This window comes from Gnatocerus cornutus, chromosome 10 (assembly GCF_029298725.1).
Source record: "Gnatocerus cornutus isolate USDA-ARS CGAHR chromosome 10, icGnaCorn1.1, whole genome shotgun sequence".
Taxonomy (NCBI): domain Eukaryota; kingdom Metazoa; phylum Arthropoda; class Insecta; order Coleoptera; family Tenebrionidae; genus Gnatocerus; species Gnatocerus cornutus.
Window position 1 is genome coordinate 3,274,845 of NC_142242.1, and position 26,263 is coordinate 3,301,107.

The window sequence follows — 26,263 nt, forward strand, 5'->3', positions numbered from 1 at the left end:
TCGCGGTCGTCTGAGGGTTGTCAGTGTTCGCGATCTCCGATCAGGATATCATCGGTATCATTGACGGACGCCATCCACGTGAGCCGGCGTGAGCTGGTGCCGTCTCTAGTGGCAATAGTGTCAGTGTGTTCGCGGCCGTCGAGCCAGTAGCACGCATGAGAGAGCGTTATCATGAGTGTGTCCGGCGTTCGAGCCTCGCGCCTTCCGTGGCGGCACCGGCTCGGTAGAGAGTGACAGTGAGTGCGACATAATGTCCCAGTCATGGTGAAGGCGCTGTTCCTGGGGCTGTTAGCTGCTATGATGTGTGGTTTCGCTTGCGCCGCTCCTGCGCCCCAACCAGAGCTTCCCGTCCGCCGAGAGGAAACTACGTCGCCCCTGCAGCCCTCCTTGGAGGACCCGGCGGCCCGCAGCGAACGCAGCACCAACCTCTCTCACGTCACCGGCACCGCTCGCAAAATTCAAATGTTCATCAAAAACCGTCACCTGCAGCTACTCCCCGACGGCACCGTCAACGGCACCACCGACGACACCAGTGCTTACAGTGAGTAGTCCTTCTTCGGACTCCAACATCTTCTCCGGGTGCCGCGCCACTGCAACCACCACGAGGACCACCCAAATTTCCCGACTCTTCGCTTATCTCATCTCGCGGGTTCAGCGGCACGGCACCCACGACTACGCGCTCGAATTAGTCTGCGACAGTGGCACGTCATACGACGCTCTCCCTGGCTATTACAAGCAGGTGCTAAAATAAGCTTGACCTATGCGGACTGTAGATATTGTATATTTATTATGCGATATGCGTCCACTGTCCAGGTCACACAGGTACCATAACCTGGAGATAATGCGAAAACTAACACGTACTCGCTGCAACTACCTCAATAGGTCACCGGATTAGTTTCACTCCGCATCATCACTCTCAACTAAGCACAACCGCCACTCGCCAAAGAACATATTCTTCCGTTCACCAGCTCCATCGCGGAAACTTTCTTTCCATTACGGGACCTCTTATCCTTACTCCCATCGATCACATTTATTTGAAAGCCCGGACAAAATGTAGCTTAAAATTATCACTACACATTACACAACTTTATTTTTCAAACGAAACAATGAATTTATATCAACTTTAGTCGTCCCCCCTTTTAAATTCAATTCCCGCCCTTATTAAAAACTGCTCTGTCCAAAATTTTATTACGTCCTCACATCCTTAACTGTAATAAAATTCTTGAGCTGTTGCTAATCGAGATCGGAGAATGCACTTTTGGCATTGGCTCTCGTTTTATAATCAAGACTGAATCACTGAGGGATTTAACTATTATAATCAATTTAATGGAAGCAGACATGATTTACTTGTTACTTACACGCACGTTTTATTCTTATTAGTTCCCCCTTCTGGGAAGTATAAAATATTAGATAATTAGTACATTTGAAAATCTTAAACGGCTCATAAAACATTGTGAATTCTCGAAATCCTTTAAATATGGATATGAACCTATTAATTTGCCACGAACCTACCTGACCGTCTAATGTTATTGCAACGGTTTCGAATGATTTATTGTACTTATATAAACTGTCGGTTACTTGTCAAAGTGCTTCTTCTGCATTTTATTGTGTCTGTAGAAAACGGTAATGTATTTAACGATGAAGCTTGTGTTTTAGTGCCTGTATTGATGCTTAATTGCTTTCACAAGAAATTTACTCAGATATATTTAAACATGCAACAATTAATTAGCTCAAACAATCATTTTGTAAATCCCAATTACTACGATGACATGTGCCGTACAAAACAATCATAAGATTTATTAGCGGATAATCAATTCTTCACCTTAGTCACACTTATTGAATTCATAAACATAACGATTTATTTTAGTATGAAATTTAGTAGTCGTTTTGATCGTTTTGGAAAGATTAATGACTTGGTGTACTATTCACCACCTTTGATCGGAGCAAAGTTGAGCCTTCTTCTTATTGCACTTTTGCGGTAATTATCCGGGCTAAAACGTTACGAAACTCTTTTCATATTGTCTGAATAGGTGTATCGGTTTATTTATTCTTGTTTGATTTTTTTCGATCGTCGCTGGACAATTTTGAAAGGTTTGTGACCGCATTACTAATTTTGAGGGACAAAAAGCTACATTTCCATTGAGCGCACGGTCAGTATAATAAGATCGCGACTCGATTAAAAACTCGGTAAACCGGCCGGACATACCTTTAACTTGTGCTGCCCTAACGAAAAATTGCACTTTTGAATTATATCTTACTGGAAATTGATTTCGGCCAACTAGCCATAAAATGTCGACGATTTAACGGTGGATATCGCGATAATGAAGCAAGATACGAGTAAATGATATATGCAGTGCTTTTAAAAGAGGTTGGAGCAAGGGATTTTGAAGATTGAATTTTTTCAGTGAAAGTTGCTGGAAATTACTATTATTTTCTTGGATACCTGTTCTGGATTTTTTTTGTGCGGAGGCAAGTTGTTTACTTTACGAAACGGTTATCTTATACATCGTTCTATTACATTAGCTAAAGTAATAAGTTAAATTGAGTTGAATGCGTTGTAAAGACTCGGTTTTATTAGGGAGAGGAGCGCCACGATAGATCATCCACGCACTCATTACATGGATTCTCTAGAATGACATTACTAACACCTAGTGTGATTTATGGTAGTTACATGTTTTCTGCAGCGTGGTCATTCTTTGTTTGTGTTCTCACTACGCCCTTTCTTTTACTGTCTTCAGACAATCACTCCATTTCTTGTGAATCCATTACCATGTACAGTTAATTCTAAGTAATGCAAAGAAGGAACTCCAATTAACATTGGTGACATCAATTTTTCACAAATTTTGACAGTCGAAACTATAGGAGTGACGTAATGACTGATGACCACATTCGAGTATTAAGCGACTGATAGTCCGAACCTACGGGTGTTCTCCACGTCCTAATGTCATTTCCGAATACTTTTACTCTTCAGATATCAGCGTGTGGTCACGTTATTTGATTACAATTTGTTTCTAACGATACGAGTAATATCGGAATTAAACACCGGGGATTAACAGTCGTGGCATCAAACGAATCACCAAGAATGTGATAATTAAGGAGATTAATGGAATTTGGAGCAATTCCAGATTTTTTGATGAATTTATATTTCGAAGCGGATAATGACTACACTACCTCATTAAAAATTCGAATCTTTCTTTCAGTTTGATATCTCTCTTTACGTGTTGTATGGTCATGTGATGGATTATACTTCGTAGGCTCGTACCTTTAATTAACTCTAATTCTAGCATCGGTTGGGCGGACATTAATATCTTGGTCCACCAATTGATGTATTAGTTTCTTCGCACTCGTTACTAAGTAAATGAGGATAAGTTATGATCCTCGTTCGGTGCATCAATGAAACTGCATTCAACCAAATAACTCAAAACTACACATGTTCACGATAGTTTTTTTCGTCAGGTCACATATAAAAATTAATTCTACGTCATTATGTCGGTTAATTAAGATAAATTTAGAAGTGTACACAATTCTCTCCTTTCTCAAGAATGTTACTACAAGATTTAATCGATATTATTTTAATAAGGTGCTCTTCAGAGTCAATATTAAATTCTTTCAATGTTACGTAAGTTTCAGAATATCGAGCACACATTTTTTAGAAGTAAACTTGTTTTCGTACATTAATTATGTTTGTATTATCTAAATTAAAACTCAGGTGTTCAATAGGTATTTCCTCGAAGCTCTGTTTTCATTATTTTAGCTGCTGGAGGAAAAAGATGAAATTGGAATCCATTATTCAAATCGGAATTGGTTGTAGTCTTGTGCAACTGTAAACAAGGTTTCTCTACATTATTTGACAGACAAAACGTGTAAATAACTTTGATTATTTAGGATGATAGTGCTACCTGTCGGTCAATAAATTCGATGGTTTTTTGACCGCTTCCTTAGATCTTTACGACCTGTCAATCATCTCACTCTTAGTCATTTTGCACAAATTCTCCGGTCAGCCTATAAATAACCAGTCGGACAAGTTAATATATGTTGTGATTATTTTTAGAACTGATAAGATTTGGGGATAACAACATCAAAACAGGGAATGAATGTGTGGTGCCCATTGATGTAAAAATTTTTGTGGTGAATGAACCAAATCGGGCACCGATTCATTAGCATTCGCCAAAATTTTCCTGTCATTGTCCTAAATTTGGGTTTCTAATGGTAATGACAACATAATTAAGTCCCGGTTGTGGTTGTACGGTTCCATTTATACGTTTCAGTTCTAAGGTTAGAAATTTAATAAATTCGCGTTAACAGATCCGATTTATTAGATGTGATTAAAAATGTTAGTGTCAACGACTTGAGTTTATTATGTTCAACGCACATGATTGCCAAGGCCAAGGAGCCTAAACGGGCGTGAAAAGAAAAATTAAGTCAAGGGATGTGCTGGTATAACTTATCCTCCACGTGGCAATGTCTCGCGGCATCTTCTTATTCCATTTGTTTTGGCTAATCCGAGTTCGTTTTACTACAGGTACAAATATGCAAACGACTATATTTACTGTATGTACACGCATACTGTATGTAAATTGTTTCAAATCACAATAGGTTCAGAATATTATCATCCAGTAAATAGCAGTAACCTGCGATTTTATGGTACTATCGGTGTAAAATACGCTACTCACCGTTGTGACCGACATATTCATGAATTACACTTGTTATAAAAGCGTTTTTCACTTTGACAGGTGCTCGTAAAGGGTTAGGTAACAGATAATTACGTAAAAAAATACGACGATCCTTCAATCGTAGCGCTAAAATTTATTGCAACTCGGTCCTGACCTTCCTCACTGTTCCAAATAACCAAATAAGTTTTTAGCAGGAATAAAATAAGCAAATTTCATTAAAGAGTTAAAATCAATTGAAACAATATCGCGGAACGGCAGCCGGGGCTGTACGTGTCATTCTTAATAAAGATAAGGCACCACAAATGGTTTTTTCTTGTTTGCATTAATGGGGCAATATTCATTATAACCCTGAAAAACTAAGCATCAAACTGGAAAATTCTAGATTACCGTATGTAATAAAATTTGTCTTTCCTAGTGTTATTAATCTCGAGCTTATATTATCATAGATGTAATAAATACTATTGAAAAAGCTATAAATTAGGAGTTAAGCTTTGAGGGCACCGATACCTACCACAGTTTCCATACCTGCTCCGATTAAATTTATTTCCATACCGTATCTTATAATTTAGAAATTTACATCTTATTTAAGACAGACAAAAAATCAGATTGTTTCAAAATTTGTTTGTTAAATTCCTTCGTACTTGACGTTACATAACAGTCTAGGATATTACATAATTTGGCAAAGAGTCAAGACTAAAACCAGCTGCAAAGAAAGAAAATTATTGTCATAGGTCTCGTTATTAAAGATGCAGTTTCATGGACATTTATTCCTCCTCTCTGTATATAAATCTCCAGCGTTTGCTTCATTCTGTTGTTCCTGTAATCTCGCCATCTACTACAATACGTTTAAATTGCTTTATAGTTATTCATAACAAGGATATGATACACATGTAACTGAAAATTATCATATCTATTTAGTCCTTCTAAGAAATATTTTACGACCTTTAAGTTCAGGTGTTTAAAGTCAAAAATTGAATAGATCAAGGAAGAGGAATCCTATTTTAAACTGACGTAAACTGTGATATGGGCAGCTTGTGGTTGTGGTAAAATTTCCATATCCCGTTCCCGCAATGTTTATGGCAGTCAATCTATCAGAGCGACAAAGTATCAGAAGCCACCGTCAGTCACCATCGCAAAATTGAAGACAAAACAAATCCTTTTCCATGTTTATGTCGACCGACTTTGAAGTGAGTGCTGTGGCTTCTGTGGACAGTTCTAGAAGTTTACTCGTTCCATTAATAACTTTCCAAATAAAGTACTTACATTTCGACAATGCTTCTTTTGAAAAAAATCGGGGGCGTTCGAGCAATAAAACCATATTTTGTAGCTTTGCATATTGCGAAAAGATTTTTAACAAAGTGGTACTAAAACCTTAATTGATGGCAACATTTATAACTGTTAGCAATAATAAATTGAATGAACAAGGTAAATGGCGGATAAAATACACATTTCTCGGCACAGACGTTGGGACAAAAAATCCCAATTATCTGACAAGATAGTCATTGCTGTTATGAGGTTATCATTTTTGTTTTTATTTACTTTGCAGCTGGTGGATTACAAAAGATGGCAAAAGACGAGACTAGGACAGAGGCTGTCGGCACCTGACTTGTTTTATCATTATTTTAGTTGGAACAGTTATCTAATCGGTTTTAGTTCTATCTCCCAATGACCATGCACTTTATAAACCCAAAATTACAAACTGTGGAAATTATTTTAGACATAAAAAGGTGAATGTCCGATATTAATAAATAGTAACATTGATATTTAATGGCAAAGCGCGCGTTCTGAATAATGTTATGATACGAGGTGAGTAATCATTATTTGTCTGAAATGTCTGTCAAGGCCGATGATATGTTGGTGGTCTTTTTCAAATTATCAAACTCGTTTTTCAGTATAAAATTTGCATGAAGAGTTTTTGACACCGACAAAGCAGCGGAATGTTTCCCATAACAGGGTTACTACAGTAAAACCTAATTGATGTACGCTTTCTAATTGTTTTTACTTTCGGCTAGTCGTTCTTCTAGCTTATTATAAGTAATAAATTTTGGGGACAAAGCGGAACTATGAGTTTGAAGATTCGGGAATAATCCAAAATTAAAGCCGCTTAAAGTGGTGACTGAAAGGATGGAATGTTATTAGAGAAAGAATTGAAGCATGTTTTAAGATTTCCGCACGATTTCTATCCCTTTGTTTGAGGAATATCATCGTCGCAGTTTCTAGGGAATACTAAGGGAATGTTTGACTATGCACTGATTTCACGAATGGTGGAGTTCAATTTCCATTGCAGATTTGTTTATAACACACACTAATTCACAACAGGAAGTCGCGTTATACATTTTAATCTGTGAAAAAGAGACTATTACTTTGACTTTTGAACTTGTGGTGTAAAACTATTGATTTATAGTTGAATTCGAATTTCTCTATTAATTAGTGAATTCGTCAGTGAGAAAACGACGTTATTATTTTTATTAAAAATTGATTTGATTTATCGCGTATTTATGTAGTTATTTGAGTGAGATTAAGGTTAATAAAGTTAGTAGTATTTAATTGGGCTTCATTAAAAACTGCAATAACGAACTTATCAAGCTCTTATAATGACAGAAACTACTGAGGTTTAAACACAGTACCTACATCTACGCGCTGAAATTTTTTGCCAATTTCTCGTACAAAAAATATTATCCGTAAAGTCGCGCTTAAATGTGAGTCAATGAACTCACCAATTTGCTCAAATCCCCAACAAAAAATATTCAGGTGGACTATTTTTAATTTCAAACTCTCCAATTCTATAACAAACAGTCTAATTTCAAAACAAATCAGATTTTATAAAAAAACGGACCATGTTTACCGTGTGTTCTATTTTTCACAGTTGCGTTTTCATTTAAGTTTATTTGTAGTTTATGAACTTAGAATTGTTAGCTTGGTTGATGGTAGCCAAATTGTCATCTTGCCACGGCCTTCGATAATTCACTAAGAGCTCGAAATTCCACGTAATTTCAAAACTAACGAGTTCTTGAGACGCGATCATTTTTAGCGCCTGAACCAAAATTCCACGGACAAACTTCAATACTATTTTTCCACAGTAATGCCTCAAAACCGGTAACAAAACACCAACGCTGATGGTAGAACGTCTTATATGATTTGGAAAGTAACTGACTTGATAAGGTGTTTTATGAAATGTTTGAAAAGTGGTACAAGTTCTTTAAAGTTATTGGTGTGTATCTTGGCAAAAGGTGGAGCAGCGTTTTTCGTGTCAACATGTAAAAATAACTAATTCGATAATAAATAAATTAGATAGAAAGTGCTTTTATCACGTGAGAACTTGACGAACTTCATTTCTGATAATTTGACTCAATTTTAAGAGCGTTGAAAGAGTAGAATTCCAAGGTTTTTCGAATAACAGATTCCGCGGTAATTTAATTGGAAATGTCGGCTATTATACTAAAATTGTATGTTTTATTGATAGATAATTACAATTAATAATTAACGGAGGCTGTCTGCCAAGATCTGGTAATTGCAATTTATACAATGCATTATTACGGATTGAAGAATGTGCTTAAAGCGCCATGAAAGCTGATTAATTAGACGCGCTACTGTTATTATGGTTGACACGTTTCAAACTTTTAAATATTATAAATCGCTGCAAGTTTTGCTAAAAACTTTTATAAAACTCGAGGAGTGTACCGGATGCGAACTGGCTCTGAACAACTTTTGGATCTTTTTTTGAACAATCTGGACTTGTAAAAGTCAAATGAAGAGTTAAATTGAACCGTCCATGCATAACAATTCACCTGAAGTGCAACATGGAGAGCGAAATGATTTAGAAATTACCGTTTTTTCCAAGATTAAATTACAATGTTTTAACTAGCGCATAAATTAAAGCAGGTAAGTTTTTGATGCCTTAATTTAGAAGAGGCGTCTCCTGAGCAAATTCTGCAATGAAAGTAAAACGACTCTTACCTGCTAATCAAATAGAGTTTTTTTTAGCCTATATTTTCAGTCCAGTTTGAAATTCAACAGTTGAAGCCTTCGCGCCGACCTCATGGGTGCATGTGCTTTCAACAAGTTTTTCATATCACCAGCTGGTTTCCATTTTTCGTTGCTTACTGATTTTTTGACGTTCACACATGACCCTCAACGAAGGTTAAATGAACAATTTGAGAATTGGATGGAAAAACGGACGCTTTTAAAGCCGACACTCAATTTCCAACAATTGTCTCTGTGTTTAAAATCTAATCCAGATGTTGTTAGCAATTCGACTATTTTACGTCCCGTTCAAATTTTTGCACAATAGACTCTTTGTTCCTTTAGAAATTACGCTCATTTAAGTTGTTATTATTACATATCATAAAACGTGTTAAGACTGAAAGATGCGACGTTCTTCGGCGAGATAAATCGCGCTCTCATGAAGAGCAATTTTGTGGAAAATGATTTTGGGAACCACCGACTTTGTAATTATCATTTTCGCGGAGAGAATACAGGAAAAGTCGTGGAACTTGCATTCTACATTAGTTTACGTTGATAATACACATGTCGGATGAGGGTATGGAATTCCTGTCGGTTTATTGGCACAAAAGAATATCGACCAGACATTAATTTTCAACTGCATCCACATTAACATGTTTGTGTCTAAACTAAAATAAAATCTGTCGAAGTGAGATTTCAATTCTAGAAGAAAAGTGTTTCATTTAAATGAGTAACGACAGCTGTTGATCCAATATTTTTTCACGACGTTCTTCTTCTCATAAAATATCATTATTTGCAATGTTCACGTGAGCAATTCTTTAATCCAAATCGTCAGAAATAAAAGCTTCCGGATTGTTAAATTCTCTTGCCAAAATAAAAAATAGTGGCGTTGAGGCACGTTTTCCCCATTTTTCGTGCGTAAGCAAGAAAAAAATTATTAACTTATATAATCACAGCTAACAGGAAACTTTATTTTAAGTTGCAGCTTTGCGCGAGTATGTAATACCCGTCTTTTAAATATCAAAATAAACAAAATACAGTACTCGTTACAAAATTGGCAACACCTAGGAATGTGAAATTCTATATTCCGGTTCATTTGCGTACGGATTATATCCCCAAAGAACCGTTTCTGAGACAAAGCATGGAAACTGAGTAACACTGTGCAGTACATATAGATTATTTAGGAGTTTGGATTATTGTTTCTCTCTTTTGTCGGTTTGTGATGAGAAATGTAAGTAAAATATTTAGAAAACGTTTGTTATGATTATTCTTATTCTTGTTGCCAACACGTCGCCGGCGTTGTTATATTCGCCAATAAGATCTCAGTTATTAGTGTTATTACAAACACGATTTTGCCTTATTATAGATCTCTATTTGCAGATTGTTTGAGCCGTTCGGTAAAAACGCAGCAATTTGTTTGTCTCACAATTTTGAGATTTGATTGTGGGAAGACAGATTATGGATTAACGACTTTCGCGTAATTACTAGATTAATTTACTCTAAACAATTTATCGTTTTAAGACTTAATAAAATAAAAGTGTCTAAACATTGTTGTTTATTATGAAATCAGTTGACATGTTTACAGTTTAAATAAAAATACTAATTTTATCGCTTTCGAATCTGTCTCTTCCAATTGTTTCCTGTAAGATTCTTTAAATTGTGTTCAAAAAGAGTTAATTAAATTGTCGTAAATAAGTAATTGCCCATCTAGTAGACGTGGATAATTTACGTCAGCGCGCCGCGGGAGATTTGAATTATTAATTTTAATCTAAACTCTCACAAGTCGAAGTGTTACCCAACAATTTAGATGCAAAAAGGAGCCGATTATGGACTTTCTCATCATCTACGTCTTATCTTATCGATATTATAAAACAGCAATATTAAAAGTAATTATAACAAATTACTGCCTAAAGACACAAATACGTCTCACAAGTGCATCATAAATCCAATTATTCCGTGATCCATCCTCATGGACGCACTTGGGCATGAAATTTATGTCGATGAACTTATAAATTTCCATTTGAATCGAAATAAATCCGTCACCGAAAATTGTTTGTCACGCAGATTCATTATCCTAAATAAGCAAACTGGTAAAGAACTCGTGAACCGCGACAACCTAATTAAATCAATTGACTCTCGGCGCGGATTTGTTAAAACTTTGACTTATGTAAATTAAGTATTACTTGTGCATTAATTTGGCACAGGTGTTAGGCGCCTGAACTTGACTCAAATTCCTCAGGTTTTACATAAAAAAATGACAATGCGGTCAAATCATGGATTACAAAGTTTTTTTTTTCGGTAAAGATCAACGATATTTTTCGCTTTCGCTTCCTATCGCAATTTAGATAAAAATCAGGGCCTCAGTTGACAAAAAATGACCGTGGCTAGATAAGAATTGTAATTTTTAATCAATGCGACAATTCAAGGTTTTAATCGGTGTGTACGTGCAGTTCCTCCAGTAGGCTTGTTTTAATTGTTACAGTTGTATAAAACTGCACAACAATTAATTACGTATGTTAATAGAAAAACAAACAATGACGTTTATCTGCTGATTCAAACAATCTGTTGAATGGTTTGGCCTTTTATTGCGTAATATCTACGAAATTGTACGAGATTGCCATACAAAAAGCCGGTTTGCTATACGAGACAGAGCTCACGTAGCTTGCCAATTTTCTAATTCATAGCCTCTGAATCATGATCGGCGTATAATGTTTAGACTTTGGCACTTTAAGCACTAAACGTGGTTTTTTTAAACTACTAATGATCATTTACGGTTTTTTCTGTTGATCATAATCCGAGAAAAATTCTTATTAACTTAAAATTGAAAATTCAAATCTTTACCTTGTTGTATTAAAATTGATTTACACGGAATGGTAACATGTTTGAATTTATAAAAAATGTAAATAAACATCCGAACTCTGCTCCCCCGGACTTTTTCACCAATGTTAAATCAGCGGTCAAAAACATCTCAATTATATCGAAATAAACAGGATCAAGGTTCCCACATGTTCTTTGCATGCACGCATAGAATTTCGAAATCAATTTTTCTAATTCACATCAAAATTTACTGTTACGTCAAACTATCGATATTATCATTACAAATTTTATTGGTCTATTGTTCGAAAATTCATGAATCCAAAACTTCAAAGATCCCGTGTTTTGTCTCGCAACTGTCTGGAGACGGTCTAGAGACAGTTATCTCTGCTCCTTCCATTCTGTGAAGTTTTCCGCGAGCCTTTCGAATTATCTAATTCTGCAGACTTTGAACCGGAGCAATTTCCGTCAAAATACGGAAAATTCTATTTAAAATTGGATCGCGGAAAGAGACCACCCACTGAAATTTGTAACGTTTCTAATCTGTGTACATACAATTGAAAATAAACGTTTTGTTCGACTATTAATAAATTTATATTTACAAAAATTAATTATCCTGTTGAGAGACATTTGCAAACATTTGCAAAACTACTCCTTCCTTGTTACGTAATTAATTTTTCAAGGAATGCACTGTGCAGCAGGTCAGAATTTTAAAAATCATCCTCTATAATGAGAGATAAGTTGATGGCCGTTAATTGAAGAATCAGAGCAGTGGCATCAATAAGTATGCATCAATAACTTTTCCATAGCTTATTATTTGTAAAATGGATACTAGAATCTGGTCCACTCGTCAAATAATGCGGATACTTCGATTCGTAGTAAATAGTAAGCACTCAGCATGTAATTAGTAATGTAATACAGTCTTAAATATATGAATATTAGGTAACACTTCAATAAAAGCAAAACCGAAGACGACGGCTGAAATTCTATAAATAGTCGGCAGTCATTATCTATGCAGAATGTTTTAAAATTAGCAACTGAACAAGACGCGTGGAAGTTGTCTGTGTTGTGTCTGACTTTAACTATACAACACGTTTCGATGTTAAAAATGTCTTATCGACTTAGTTAACCATACATAGAAAACTGACCAATGATTTATCTAAAAAAGCCGAACTTCTGTTTCACGAAATAAAGCCCGCCAAAGGTTTTAGCTTTGAGGAAGCCGTTGATTACTAATGGGCTACGTTAAATTCAAGTAAAGTGCCGTACACACGAGTTGTGTTTACTCAAGCTTCGTAATAAAGCAAATAAATGTTTTTTACATTTAAGTAAGAAGCGATTTATGAATGGAGGGAAATTTCTAAAAATAAAACATAGTATCGTTATGTAAGCTTTCTTAACCCATTACACATTGCAATTTCAATTGTTTGTTCGTTTTAACCAAGTCGGAAAAATACCCATTAAAGTACAAGGTACAATGACTAAAGAGGTCAAAGAAACGTTCAATAAACCGCCAAGTTTAATGCGAGTGTCTTCTGAGTAGCAGGTTTAGGCTTCAAAATTCGCTTTAAAGCTGTAATTGATCTCATTTTCGGCCTAATTGCATCAATAAAACAGAACTTTATTTGCAGCGGGTCCTTTAATTTGTCTGCATTGTGGCACGCACTATTTTATTTGGATGGAAATATTCTACGCATCACATAATTATAGTTTTAGCAACCGTAATATGTAAATCATGGAAATTCTGAGGATAGCATATCCATTTAGATAAGTAAATTTTCTTGCAAAATGGGCCTCCGATAATATGTTTTTATGGGTCTGGTTCAGCTGGCCGGTAAGATCTCTAGGAATTTTAACCAGATACGTATACATGTTGGAAAACTAGAGACAAATACTTTCCTGGTAGTAAATAAATTGTCCCAAAGTTTGATTAATGGTAAAGATCTTTAACATTTTTAAAGTCATTAATTATTCATGTGTGGAGTAGTTGATTCACAGTAGATCATATTTACACAGAAAAGTGGAACCAATTAGTAAAAACGCCCATAATAGAGTGACTAATTAGAAAACATGCTTGCAACATTAATTGGCGACATCAACGTGAGTGAATACAAGATGCCCTCAACATTGCAGGAAACAATTTGCTCCAGTGAAAACACGCAATGCAAGAAGCAACTAGAAATTTTTCCTCAAATTTGTTAAAATGCTGATTCGTTTCGCCACGAAAAGTCGATTAAAATATTTTGTGCTCGGCTGATCATTTTTAATGCAGGTGCAAGTTGTTATGAATTGACGCTTAAAAACAACGGGATGTGGACTTGAGTTAAATTATAGTCAATACTCCCTTATCGAATGACTGACATATTTAAAACTGAGATAAGGAAAAAATATTATCCGTCAAGTAAAGAAAACCCGTTTGTTTTCGAACGTATGTAGATCGACTTAGGACCGGAAAAGGGATCAGTCGCAATGTGGAAATGTAATGACAAGGAAACAATTGTACGCATTTAAAAAGGGCAATAGCCTGACACATTACGCAAAAATGCCATTTCAATATGTAGGAAGAAAGAAAAAATAACACCACATTCTTATAGTCGTTGTACTCGTGCCAACTGTCATGGTGGAAAATTGGTTAAACCGTTGCAAGATTTCATTCACGTTTATCTATTGTTTAGTTGATATTTATAAAAATATAAGAAAAACACTACTGCCGGTAGTCACAAATAAAGAATATATCAATGCGTGGAAGAGAGCTCGCTCGTTAAATTTGGACCTTTACCAAGTCAGCTGATTGCGATTTATGTCACCTTTATTTAGATGGTATCTGCAATGATTTCAGATCCGGTCAATGGATAAAGGAATTTATGCAAACCCCCTGATTAAAAAAATTGTAATTATTGTTACACATACAAATGACCACTTGTTGATAACGACTTTAATAAACACCAATTGGATGACACAGATATGATAAATTCAAGTATAATCATTACCATGTAGTATCATGAATTTTAATTAAAATCATTTTCACCTCCAGGCCAGGCATTAAGCATAATTATAGTCTATTATGGTCTTATCATTACTTAGTAAACAGACTTTAATGTTATACCCACTAAACCACCACAAAAAAACAACCCAAATTTGTGACCAATTTCAGTCGGACGGCGGTCTGTCTGAATTCTAAAAATGTAGCGATCTAAGTGTTTCTTTCTATGAATAAAACATTTTATTCTTCCGTTATTTAAATGGATCTTACTTAACCAATTTCGATATTGTAGTGTTTTAAAAATAAACTGTTACGTCAAACAACGCAATGTGCGAACCACAAACGAAATCAGGTATAAAAATTCTATGGAAATACTAATTAATTATTTATAGACGGAAGTATATTTGTTAGTACGTTGAGAGAAAATAATCTGCTAAATCTACATCGGCAGCTCATCTGTTCTTCGCTGAAACGAGAACTATCGCAGCCTAGGTAAAACTACCACGCATGCTAAGCTAACCGATAATAGCAATCTCGATATTCTTAAATAAAGATAAGTAAAGTGTCAACGAATAAACGCACCATTCAAATGATACTGAAGCATTAAAGATAATTCCTAATCCAGTCAGATTTAACAATGAACTCATATCTTCGTAGTAGTTTATAATAAAATTATGTTTCAATGTGTTGGTGGTTTTAATGGTGATAAGTTGCCCTATTTACTTACCCTGGTAAACATACAAGATTGTTTCTTTTTCATTGATCTGAGAGTTTAACAGCTTCCTTTAGGAGTTGTTTCCTGTACCACATCACAAGTTTTCGTTTCCTTCGAGATTGTTTTCAAAAATTAGTCAATAAATTTTAGACGAAATTTTTAGTAAAATAGTGGAAAAAAATAGACTTATCTTTTGATTCTGAATCCGAAGGGCGTTTTGCTCAGTCAGGTCAGGACTAAGAAATATTTGTAAAATAACTTTTTTCTGTACATCGCGTTCAATTTTGCGTAACAAATTAAAAATCATGAAACTTTATAATACATCATTGACAAGGTAATCAAATAAGCTTCCCAACGAACTACTTTAAAATAACTAATGAAAATTTCTTTTTTGCATGGAGCTCCTAAATTTGTTCTTTAATTTTTCAATGTAATATAATAATGTAATACGTCATAATAAAGGTTCTCTGCTTTTTTATGCGGTGTTAAACGTTATTATCTCATGTCAGTTGGAAATTTGGATGTTAAATCACGAAGAATATGGAGTAATTTTTAGAAAAAAACACGTTTTTTTAACTTTCGAAAATTTTGTAAAAATTTTAATTGGAATGCCAACAAAGTTGTAGTTTTGCGATAAATTTCGCGTTTCTAATTGATTTTAATGGAAGATTATAGATAAAAATTTTGTAACAACTGTTAATAAGTCGTTGATCGAGTTGTTTTATATAATTTTGAAGACGATTTCGTATAAATAATGATCATTTTTTGCTCCAGATAAAATTTTCGTAAAATTGATGATATCTTCATCGGTTACTACCACCAGAAAAAAAAATTAAGTGATGATTCAAAAATACATTATTAGTGACATTCTCCTTTTCATTTTGTGCTAACTTTCTAACAGATTTTTTGTGTTTGCGAGTATTTGTGTTTGATAATTACTCATTGTGTTTTCCAGAAAAATTTGAACAATTCCTTTAAAAACCCTCTAATTTTTTTGATCCATTAGCAAACTAAAAACTCAAGAAGTTTTCTAACATGTTTTATGCTGGACTGTGTTTGCAAGATGTCAAACTTTTCAATGATGCATTAATATGAAAAATCGATACAATAATTCTTGAATTACAAGCAAAATTACATATGAAAATCACAAAAAAAATTAGTATTCAAAATTATTCAAAAATATCATGGGAATTTCTAACACTATCAACGAGTTTTATAGGTCGTTGGAAAGTTTATTAAATTGGTTTTCTTAAATACAGTCGAGCTTTCAAGAAAAACTGAAGAAAATAAATTTTTGTACAGTAGAACATCAAAAAATCATTTTTTAAGAATATCTCTGAATCCGGACCTGATGTAACAAAACGGAATACAATTCTTTTCCAAAATTTGTTGACTGGTGTTATCACAACAGAACTTAATACCCATCTAATCCAAACAGCTGTAAAGTTTCTCTAATTCCAAGACAATGTACATTCGACTGATATAATAACAGAGTGTCAATTTTGTTTTAAAAGTTGGGCTATATAGGGTTGAACGATAACTAATATGAATTAACTTATAAATTCTTCGGCTCTCACTTGAAATTTAAGCGAAACAAACTAGTGGGGCTTTATGAGTAGATATCACTTTCATTTTCACGACGACCAACAATGTAATAATTCATTTCTTCTCTGGTTATAATGGTCCCCGTGGCCTTGCGTCAGTGGCTAGTGTAAAGAGCCAATAACTTTTTAACACTAGAATCTAAAGTTCCACCGCATCGGTGTTAAATACTGTATACATATATTTTAATAATAATAATGTTTATTGTCTGAAAAATATACTTTCCAAGACGGAATTGCTGAAGCAACATATTTTACTTGTAACAGAAGAACAAATCGGTTTAGAATTACCACTGTAAGTGTTAGGGGCGCAGCGTGATGCACGGTATATGTCACTGCCAACAGATATATGTACACTTACTGTCATTTATATGTAAAACACAATCTTTTATTCGAGTCATTATTCACATTTCGGGAATAACTCTTTAGACTTCTTGTATTTCCGAACGAGTTATTTATTAGATAGTTTCGTTGAATATGTATTTTCTTGAAAGAAACATTACTGGATATTTAAATATTGTGCGGGAAATGACAACTAAATCACGCAGCAAAAAGTTGAAGGACGGATTTTGAGGCTGGATCACCTTTGCCGGTCGATGATGACATTTAATTGGTAAAAATAAACCAAAGCAACTTTATTGGCGGGGAATTTCGCCATAACTAAGTTTAAACTCCACAGTTTCTATCCGATCTCAATGCGCTAAATAGTCAATTGCAAGAGCTCACACGACTGGATTTTTGTTGACTTAAATAATGTGGGAGCTGTGATATTTGACACAGTACTACATAGTCTTATTTGAATTGCAAATTGCTCTTCATTTTGTCGCTTTTATAACATGAAATACTTTTTATTAGAGTGTACTCGAAGGTGTTGATATAAATCACGGCTGTTTATGTCCATCTAAGCAAAATCTTTGATTTTAAGTTTATTTCTTTTTAATAGTTGTTCGACCGTTTTATACCTGATGAATATTCAACCCACATCAAAATAAATTATTGAAATTACTTTCTTTTCTGACATGATTGGACAAGAATGATGACGAGCCATTTGGTTAAGTGTTGTCGCAGAATTGAATTATTTTACACAATGAAACAAATTACAAACTGTCTTGATTTCTCACCTTTGATACTCACGTTTTTCATCAAATTAACATCCGCACAACAGTGGCGCATAATTGAGCTCCTTGTTTCTTCAGTCACTCAATTATACCATGTCATAACTGCTGAGATAAGATGAATAATCTGAAAAATCTCCAGTATAACATAGAAACCTCCGCTTATCACTTAGTGTGCGTTGACATGTTGAACATGAAAGTGGATTACGAGCTTTACTAGAAACTTGGCAAACGATGTCGAGTAAATCATATCGTACACTCAATCTCTCAATTATGAAAAAATGTTAACTTCTTGTTGACAGACATTGCGGTCGGATCGACTTATTGTGCCAACAGCAATTACAACTTCATCATCTAATTGCTATAAAGAGCCAGATGATAATTTTAACACGTTGAAAAATGTCGTGAGCAACAACTGTCAGTTGCAAGGGTGAGCCGCGTTGAAATATCTGTAAATTGCAGCAGACGGTGTGTATAAACACTCATTCAATTGCAGTCAACTCGTTGATTAAATTGTTTGGATCAGAAATGATCGATCCTACAAACATGTGACTTTTGTAGTACAAATTTCCGGAGAACGTGATTTAGAGTGCATTTGCAACAACTTATTTTGTTGTTTTACCCAAAAATAAACGACCCAGATAAGCTTTTGTCGAAAACTACAATGCCGCATTTTAGTCTAATGTGTTACAATTGCGCACTGCTGCAATCCTGCAATTTTGGCATATCAACAAGATTTCTCATTTTAGTACACATATCATTCAAAATGTCACAGAGATTTTGTGTAAAGTTGAGATATTTTCGAAAAACTGGAACTTTCGTAAAATTTCTTTTGGGTTTCTAACTGCTTCCCTCGTTTTTGTGTTTATTGGTGATAAATATGACCTTAGCTATTGTGTACGGATAAAAACTTTCTATCGTGAGAGTAAACTATCACAACTTTTATGACATGTTACGAAAGAGCATCGTGTAAACCGGGCTTAAGTACACAGGTATTTTCGCAAAGACTCTCACTAACATGAAACAAAATGTGTTCCGGGTTGGCTAGTCTTCAAGTCTCCTTAGAGTCTTTCAGTGTTTTATGCGGATTAAATGTCAATGTGTGACAATCGAGATGCCATAACCCAAAATAAGTTTAATCACGCTTTTAGACCTCATTTCTGGGCCAATCCGTTATTGACAAAGAGACCACGAGATGAGGAGATAAGCTACTCTCATTAACAAAGAATAAAACATGTTGGATTAACAATTTTTCCACAAAATGTAGATAAGGAGGTTCAACCTAATCGAAAAAAGGGGTATTTTTATCATTTGCGCTGCGTGGGCATCGGCTCTTAAGTCAAGCTGTCTAAAATCTAAGAACTTGATCTAGGAACGCTTTCATTCAAGACCTACCCGAAATCGAATCAGCCCCCAGATCAGAATCAGCAGCATTATGAAGCAACCAGACATTTTTATTATCTTAATCGTGAACGGTTACTGCCCTTTTTATTGTTTAGACTTATTAGAATCCTAAAGTCTACACATTAATCTTGATTTTTTTCGTCGTCATTCCAGCTCTGTACCACTGTCCAATTCGCTATAATTTTCATGTCTTGCTCACAATGCTCTGGCACTAGAATGAAATTTGTTAGGCTCTGAACCTTACAAATTAAAATTAGGACTAGAAACGATTTATTCAGTGCTTATTTCGGTGCACTTGTTCAGTTTATTTCGGTTGACAGTGTCATATGCAGACGTCTTAGCTACTTTTGATATTATAGAAGTTTTTTCTTTGTCAAAATATATAATTACGAAAATTACTCCCAAACCTACACTTTGCGAATGTAAATCCACGAATAATTGCCAGTAGTTTCGCTCAAATGTAACAATTATCGGTTTTATTGCTTTCTAATAACTGTTCTGGACTTTCGTCCGTTGTATCTCCCGTTGTTATCTACGAAATTTGATAGTTACATTGTACAACCTTCATTTACCGTGTTTTAATAAGATGTGCTAATTAATGCTTTGTTTCAGCAATTTTGCAAAGAACTACGATTGGCATTGGACAAATGAAAATTCAAGGAGTAGCTACTTGTCAGTATTTATGCATGGATAGTTGCGGATTACTCTACGGATCGGTACGTATCTACTTTGTAATTACGTGTGATCAAAATTTCGACAGTACACCGATATTTTCGCAAATTTTGAACAAACTTCGCCCACTTGAATAACAAATAAATGAGATGAAATCTGCGGAATGCCAAGTTGTGTAATGAACCATATAAACATTTTGCAAATACGTGCGAGTAAAGAAACCGCGTCTAAAAGAATCACTGCTATTCCATTTATAGCGTGGATTCAATGAGAAGGTGAATATTCATTAAATTTTATCGGTTGTAGGTGTCTTAAAGCGGGTGTAAACGTGACATTAAGGATTTATGATTAGTATTAAATTGTTTTACAATAAAATGGATCATGTCGAAGTGCTTGATGTCGGTGTTACGGTATAAAGTGTTGTAATAAAATACGAAGCACCAAATTAGCCAGCTGTAAAGTCAAGAGTAACATAGAAAATGTATAGGAAAAGTTATCTGCACTATCTTAATGCCGGCAATAATTACTCGGTGGGATTGATTAGGAACGGAAGGGTTGTTGGGTTATCTTAACAGGACGCGTTGTAAAGGCGCCAACTATTTCACTCTATACTTTAAGTTAATTTGTTGGGATTGTTAGCTGTCACTTATTTAATTAACAAATAATTAAGAGCAAAGTAGCAGCCTTTTCCAATTATTACGCCCGTGACTTAAACGTTCCTACAATTAATAGTTTTTTGCTAATTTTACAATGAAAAGTCAAAAACACACTCTATCAAACTTAATTAAAGAATATTTTTTACTTTCAACAATAAACAAACCGCCAAACCTCAAAGACCGTTTAGTCTGCATATTTTTAAACACAATTTAAATAATCATGGCGAGATTTATTATATTTTATTTCACTACTTCAACATTCCTAATTGACGTAGCGATGAGTTCTCATTATTCCAAACAGTATTTATTACGAAGATTCCACGGAAAATATATTTTATTGATAGCCAACGACGTTTCAACGAACGAACGTGTTGTACTAACATCTCTTAAACTTGATTTATTACAAAGTCAAAAACGAGATCCCCATTAGCTTGTTTACACTCACACGAATAGACTTATTACAAAATTAAAGGTTAGTAGAGATAACCCACAGTTCGCACTACAAAACAGTAATGAATTACTTCATAATTAGACATGTATACGGGTCATTTTCCGGGAGTAAAAAAAAACAGAAAATGACTCTTATTTTTCCAACTAACAAATCTACTCACACTAATCAATTGATACGAAGCTCCTTTTCACAACCTTTTTGTTCCAGTCCTTCCACCAAAAACTTTAAACAAATTATACTTCTGAGAAGCCGGTATAGAGGATCGGACGCTCTTTTGGTCTAGGTGAGGCAAAATTTTACTGTATTCCTTTGTGAGTGTTATTCGTACTATTTGCAGAATGCAAACCGGGGATTAATACAAGTGTAGAAAGTAGATATCGTCATTTTTCATTATTTTTTCACACACTCATTTCCGTGCTTAACCGGTTTATTTAATTTCCTTAAATTCGTATAATTTTAGATAAAAATAGGACTAAGCTGTGTGCTGTAAATACAAGCATGAAATGCAACTTTCAACACTTTTTAAACAATCAAATCTCATTTGTTAGAGAACGTGTGAGTGATCGAATCTTCGATAAATCCCAAGTGATACTTGTCTTTGTAAGTATAATTTTAAAGTCATTGCATCAGCGCGTTTCATAGTTCGAAACGTGAAATGTTAAGACGATTGATCGGTAACAAATTCCAATACACATGTACGCATATCCAAATAGCTTCTGGTTGTGGTAATAAGATTATGAACAGAAGAAATGTCGACTTAAAATATTATAATTTACTTTCTTACATGAAATGAGCATTAACTCTTACTCGTTTTTTGCGGGGAAATAAGTCAAATCTGATAGTGTTGAAGGCTCAGACATAAATAAAACAACAAGTATTTAGTTTATCGATTGATCTGGCCCGACCAGTAAGATTTGCCGATGTTAAGGTAGAAAATTATTCAGATCAGTGGACAGCAAGAACTAAGCTATAATATTTTTCGTGATTGTTAACAATTTCTTTTTTGGCTTAGCCGGCGGTGTACCTTTGAACGCAACGATTCGAAATTGGGCGGTCGAAACTCACAGGTGTGAATCAGATATTCGAGAGGTTGTATACAGTGCGGCCCCAATTATAGGGGTAGCAAATTAAGACAGATAGACCGAAGAAGGCGTTGCCACTTAACACGTATTTTATGACACTGATATCTGAGAGTCTCTTTTCTAACGATTTTTTTAACTCGTTTAAATACGGATTTTATGTGATATTTCGTTTAAGTTATTTGAAGTGAAATTTAAAAATATTCTAAGTCTTATAACTACTGCGCACGACTTATTTTTATAACTAGCGGTTATGCTGATATAAAACACAACGCGCACTTATATGTTTAAATTTCGCACTGATTTATTTATATCTGACACCAAACAATTGATTGTATTGCCCTATTTTCAGAAATATTTCAGGAAATACGGAGAATAATTAAACTATTCACAGTAATTTAACAGTCATTACTGGGCCACAAGGTTAATCACCCGTGTGAGCTTTGATAACAATCGATAGCATTGACAGAATATAGTTACATATTTAGAGAAGTAATAAAACCAATTGGCAAACAAAAATTAAACATTAAATCATATTTTATGGTTGTTTAATAAGACACTGACGTCTCTTTCTGGGGAAAACTGTTAAGCAATTATATTAATACCGAAAACGAACTTTGTTTATAATCCTCTCAGTCCTTTGAAGTATGAAAACCCTGCGAAACTACTAAAACCTCTACAGAAAGAAGTAGCGAATTCACAATTCACGTATCTCTGCGGATTTTTTTCATATTCGCCGTTGTCATCACTCTGGCGCAGCATGCTTCAATACGTCGCTCTGATTGGTTGAATCCCACGAGGAAAGTAAAAACTAAAAAAGCGAATCTCCAAACCACAACTGTTTTATTCCTACGTAAAAATCCGAACTAAAATCTCGTTGAAACCAAACACTCAAAAACAAAAAAGTAAAATGACGTATGCAACCCAAGCTTACTGGATTACTCGAACCTCGCCGGCATCCAACAAGTCCATAACCGTTAATGTCCGTTAATTGCTTGAATTTTCAGCAGGACGTTAATGCCCACCTGTTACGACCGCCAAATTAGTTTTTTTAGTAAATTCACAGAGATAACCACCCCTGAAACGCTAAACGTGACTGCCGGAACAAACGCGGTTAATTCAATTTAAATTTCGCGGATATTTTGTTTGTTTTCCACGTTTTTATCATTTCCTCTTTGGTGCAAAAAATGCAGTTAAGTTAATTAATTTAACGGGTATTCTGGTCTTTTAATTATCCTTTCGAATCTGTGTTCTACGAGACGTTTAAAATGGCATGCTTTCCCTGTTTTTGTCATTTCCTCTTTCTTCTTTTTCGGTCATACACTCAGTTAACTATATGGTGTGGTCTCTAGCTTTTTAACAGTCACCTGCAGAGAGTTTTTCATTGTTAAAACACACTTAATAGTCATTCTCTGACGCATTATTAGCTCTTCAGTTTTAGTGTCGCTGCAAACAACTTTATAATAGACATTTAAAATTTTCTTTATTCGTTTGCTTCGGCCGTTTTTTTTCGTATTTCTGGTGGCATGACTGTATTAATTACAGGAGTAAATAGTTGTTATATAAAGATATCCCTACAAAGTTTGTTGGTTTAGCTGAAATGTTAATACAAAATTTAAACAAAGTGAAAGATGATACTAAGTACTAATTATTCAGGTCATAATTTGTTAAAACAATAAGTAGAAATAATTTGTCGTTTAACATGAGCTTTCTGAAAGATGTTTGTATACTCATAGGAAAGAATGTAGCCGGATTAAGCAAGTTTGTAGAAACAGAAAAATAAACATGTTAATAGTTCTACATCGAGTTTTATACAGTTGCAAGCAAAATTTTCATAAATTAGCAATAAAACTAGCAGAAATTGTCGGTGTTACGGGTGATGTTTATTTGTTGTTGGGGTGTAAAACCAGTAGAAATAACGTTAGTTTGTATGTTTGTTTTCAGAGAGAATTTGGAGATGAATGCATATTCAACGAGACCATTGAGCAACACCATTACAATACATACTCGTCTACGAAGTACTCCAACGAAAGGAGAACGTTGTACCTGGCTTTAAATCGGCGAGGACAGCCGCGAAAAGTCCAACTACGAGCACATCAACAATTAGGAAGACTTTCTTCATACACGCGAGTGCTGACCCGCACGGTGGCTCCAGAGCGAGCTGAAGAGTTGCATCCAGTGCGGCATCACGCTCATATGTGCTCAACAACTCTAGAGTCCAATGTACGGTTACCAGGCATCCCTGGTGACCGACCCACTGATCCTCCGCGTTGTCGGAAGCGGAGGAAACGAAAGAAGAAAAAGCGAAAATGCCCTCCTGACAGCGAAAGCGATACCGAACTGTGCCACAAAAGACAGAACACATCGAATCATCGAAAACTCCAACCAAACAGGTTAGTGAAGAAGTGTGAGAATGAAGACAGTGACGAGTGCCAAAGAAATGTGACTGTTAATAAAAAGAAACAAAAAACTAGTGATAAACTGTTGTCGAACGGCCCCAAAAAGAAGAAAAATGCTAAAAAAGGTGCGAAAAAAAGACACCAGGTGATCACCAGCACTGAAGCTACGACGACGATGGCGGATGACATAACCCACGATGAAGATTATGGGTTGGATTCTACCACCCATTGGGACTGGGAGGACTCTACGGCGGTTCCTGATATTTCCATGTCAATCGCCTTGTCCGTACCAGGGACACCCATTTCCGCCTCACCCGACTGACTCGCTCCGGCGGCCAAATGCGCCCCCTTACCCTTCCTTCTTTATTTATTTGTAATATTTATTATATATTGAACCTTGTACATAATTATATAAATAAGTGAAATATACCTCGCTATAAACTTCCGAGTTTTTTTTACGTAAGTCTCATTTCGTTAGTAAACCTCTCACTTACTCGTGATATTTGTAGAATTAGTATAACTGTATCGCGCATTTTTAATAATAATTCGAATAAAAAGCATGTGCTTTTTTGTTGTAACAATGCCATATACCACTCATCTATAAATCTGTCATAACAAAACGCTAATCCATCTCATTGACTGCTGAATCAAAAGCAACGAGCTTTCTCAATTTCTCTGTCGTTATAAAAAGCAGATAAATTGTGAAATCAATCAAATTATGTTTAGTGGTGTATATTTTCAATTAATACTCAATTTCGCGCTTAGCTTATCTCTTATGTACCAATATTGTTTTCATGAAATAGTGACAGTAACCACAGATCTAGTCCAAAATTGCATTAATTGAAAAAAATACACTTGAGCAGAACTGTATCTAACAACAACACTCTGCATCAAGTATATAATCAAACTGTTGTTCAATAGATGCAGTTCTGGTGGCGCTCTCGTTATTGTAAAACCAAAGTGCCACAAATAACATGACCATCAATGTATAATTCTAATTAAAAATATCAATTAACAGATTATTTAAAAATCAGTATTATTTGATGCTTGTAGTAAATGTAATGTAAGTTGTAGTACCTACAATAAAAGAGTGAAAAACCCAAACTTAGTGCCTAATTCTAACACAAAAAATTAATACCTAAAAATAAAAGTGAACAGTGAAGTAAACCCACGCAAGGTAAGTGTACCAGCTCTCCTACAAGATACATTGTTTATGAAACCGTCCTATATCCATGAGCATGTATATTCATAAACTGTCTCGAGACTCGCGAACAACAGTTGTCAACAAAATGAAATCATTTTCATTTGTTGTATTCTTAAAAAAATAAATATTTAGTATTCAGGGTTCTTGAGAGAAAACAAAAACAAAATTGGTAAACAAGACTACTGAAAGGTAAGAATAGTTGTTTATAAGCGATTATGCGGAGACTGTTAATGAGAGGAAACCGTTTGGATTGAGTCTTTAACTAACAGGAATATTTTTTTCAAAAACATGTTCATCGCTCTTCAAAGGACTTGATTGATTCCACATGTCGCCGGAAAAATTATTCAATTTGTTATTCTCTATTTGATGATTAGTTCTTTCGATCAATACGCATATTTCACCTATATAAATAAACCGATATAACTTTCACAGCTGTTTCAACAGTGACATTATATTCCAAAAATAAATTTTGTAATCAATAACATAGTTATTAAAAGTTAAGGGTTTTGCATCCTCGGAGGATTGTACCCGTTA

At 34.9% G+C, this 26,263-nt stretch overlaps 1 protein-coding gene across 1 annotated transcript; it reads left to right on the plus strand.

Annotated features, from left to right (window-relative positions):
- On the plus strand, positions 1 to 24,966 carry LOC148167182 (uncharacterized). Its single transcript, XM_088048131.1, has 3 exons — positions 1 to 541; positions 19,881 to 19,984; positions 24,071 to 24,966. Exons 1-3 carry the CDS (start codon positions 262 to 264, stop codon positions 24,845 to 24,847), a joined length of 1,161 nt encoding a protein of 386 aa, XP_087904257.1. The 5' UTR covers positions 1 to 261; the 3' UTR covers positions 24,848 to 24,966.
- Positions 24,967 to 26,263: the final 1,297 nt, after the last annotated feature.